The following is a 2,027-nucleotide window of genomic DNA, read 5'->3' on the forward strand; positions in this document are numbered from 1 at the left end:
AAGGCCCCTTGTGGGTGGGACCATCTCTGGGCTGGTAGTCTTGGTTCTACAAGAGAGCAGGCTGAGCAAGCCGGGGGGGAAGTAAGCCAGTAAGGAACATCCCTCCATGGCCTCTGCATCAGCTCCTGCTTCCTGACCTGCTTGAGTTCCAGTCCTGACTTCCTTGGTGATGAACAGAAGTATAGAAGTGCAAGCCCAATAAACCCTTTCCTCCCCAACTTGCTTCTTGGTCATGATGTTTGTGCAGGAATAGAAACCCTGACTAAGACAACGCGCAACAAACTCCTCATTACTCCCAGGTCAAAAACTGCAGCTCCCACTGCCTCCTGTTTCAAGTTCTCACTTCCCTACAATGTGTTCTGAGATTTTTTTTCCATCTTTATGTTAACTACTATCAAGTCTTAGTTAATGCTTATTTTATTTCTGCTTTGTCATTTGAATGTAAAAGCTATTCCAACAGACAAAACTAATTAGTTTTATCTAGAATGACTTTGTTTCTGTATTTATTAGCAGTTAATGAAAAGATATTCAATGAGGCTGGAGAAGTGGCTAAGTGGTTAAGAGCAGTGGCTGCTCTCCCAAAAGACGCCGGTTCAATTCCTAGCACCTGCATGGTGGCTCACAACCAATGCCTTCTGGCTTCCACGGGTACCATGTGTGCAGACATACATACAGGTAAAACAGCCAGACACATATTTTTAATGTTTCCTGAAAATTAGTGAATCAGAGGTAAACAATACTATCTACTTCAGGAACTCAACTTTTCCCTCCACTGAGACAGGGTCTCACTATGTAGTCCTGCCTGGCCTCAAATTCATGGAGATCGGCCTGCCTGCTTTTCAGAGGCTAAAGCCATAAATCATCAGGCCTGATCCAAGAACTCAAATACGGTAGGGGTGTCAGCACATGCCTTTAGTCAAAATACAGAGGCAGGTAGATCTCTGTGAGTTTGAGGCCAGCCAAGATTACATTGCCTTGACTTAAAACAACAACAACAAAAAGCTAGATGTGGCACACACCTCTGATCCCAAGGCCAGCCTGGTTCACAAAGTGAGTCCAGGACAGCCAAAGCTAATAATATACAGAGAAACCCTGTCTTTAAAAAAAGATGGCTCAATGAATGAGTTAATTCTCTGTTTTTATTTTTTACTGCAATCAAATACTTGTTATCTAGATCTCACTGATAAATAGAAAGCAGACTGAAAAGTCATAAAAGGCAAATATAGAAGATACAGAGCCTTGCATGAAAACCTTATTCATTTCCTATGCTTAGTAAAAGTTCTGCTACTCAAATGTGAACTGATGAGCAGTCGGGTGCTTAATGAGAGCCCTTAGAACTGACATCGGCATGCGAGCAGCACAGTCACTCACTCACCAGAAAGAGTAAAACGCATCTACATCTTCAAACGAGGAGTTCATATCACCAAGCTTGGGAACATTTTTTTTATTTGACCATCTGAAATATTAAAGTAAAAATGTGACTCAAATGAAAGATTTTGAACAGGAGCTCAACTTCTGACTAGTTCTTTAAAACCATCAGCTTTTGCTAACGACCCCTTCCAACCCTCTGCCCTGTGCAGCTCTCAGAAGTAGTGTGTTAAGCACCACAGGCTGGGAGACAGTGAAACACAGCCCGACCATCTCCACCCCATGTAGCGCAGGGGACCAGCGGCTGCTTGCCAGGCGTGCTAACTAGGAAAAAGGGCAACTAGTCTCCCCAGACTCACTCCCTGCTGTCCCTGAACAACAGCACAAAAGGAACCTGTGGGCCAGTACAGCCCAGCACACAGAGGGATTTGCACCCCTCACTCTTCTGAAAAGGCTTAGGAGATGTACTGGCTAGTTTTGTGTCAACTTGACACAGCTGGAGTTATCACAGAGAAAGGAGCTTCAGTTGAGGAAATGCCTCCACAAGATCCAACTGTAAGGCATTTTCTCAATTTAGTGATCAAGGGGGAAGGCCCCTTGTGGGTGGGACCATCTCTGGGCTGGTAGTCTTGGTTCTATAAGAGAGCAGGCTGAGCAAG

The 2,027-nt window shown here is 44.5% G+C and overlaps 1 protein-coding gene across 1 annotated transcript in view; it reads right to left on the bottom strand.

The window, feature by feature from the left end:
- The window catches only part of Dnajc2 (DnaJ heat shock protein family (Hsp40) member C2), a 29,781-nt gene that overhangs the window by 15,677 nt on the left and 12,077 nt on the right, over window positions 1–2,027 (bottom strand). Inside the window, exon 6 of the mRNA XM_029477310.1 lies at window positions 1,376–1,456. Coding sequence (XP_029333170.1) covers window positions 1,376–1,456 — 81 coding nt within the window. The remainder of the gene's footprint in view (window positions 1–1,375; window positions 1,457–2,027) is intronic.

Source organism: Mus caroli, chromosome 5, assembly GCF_900094665.2.
Source record: "Mus caroli chromosome 5, CAROLI_EIJ_v1.1, whole genome shotgun sequence".
Taxonomy (NCBI): domain Eukaryota; kingdom Metazoa; phylum Chordata; class Mammalia; order Rodentia; family Muridae; genus Mus; species Mus caroli.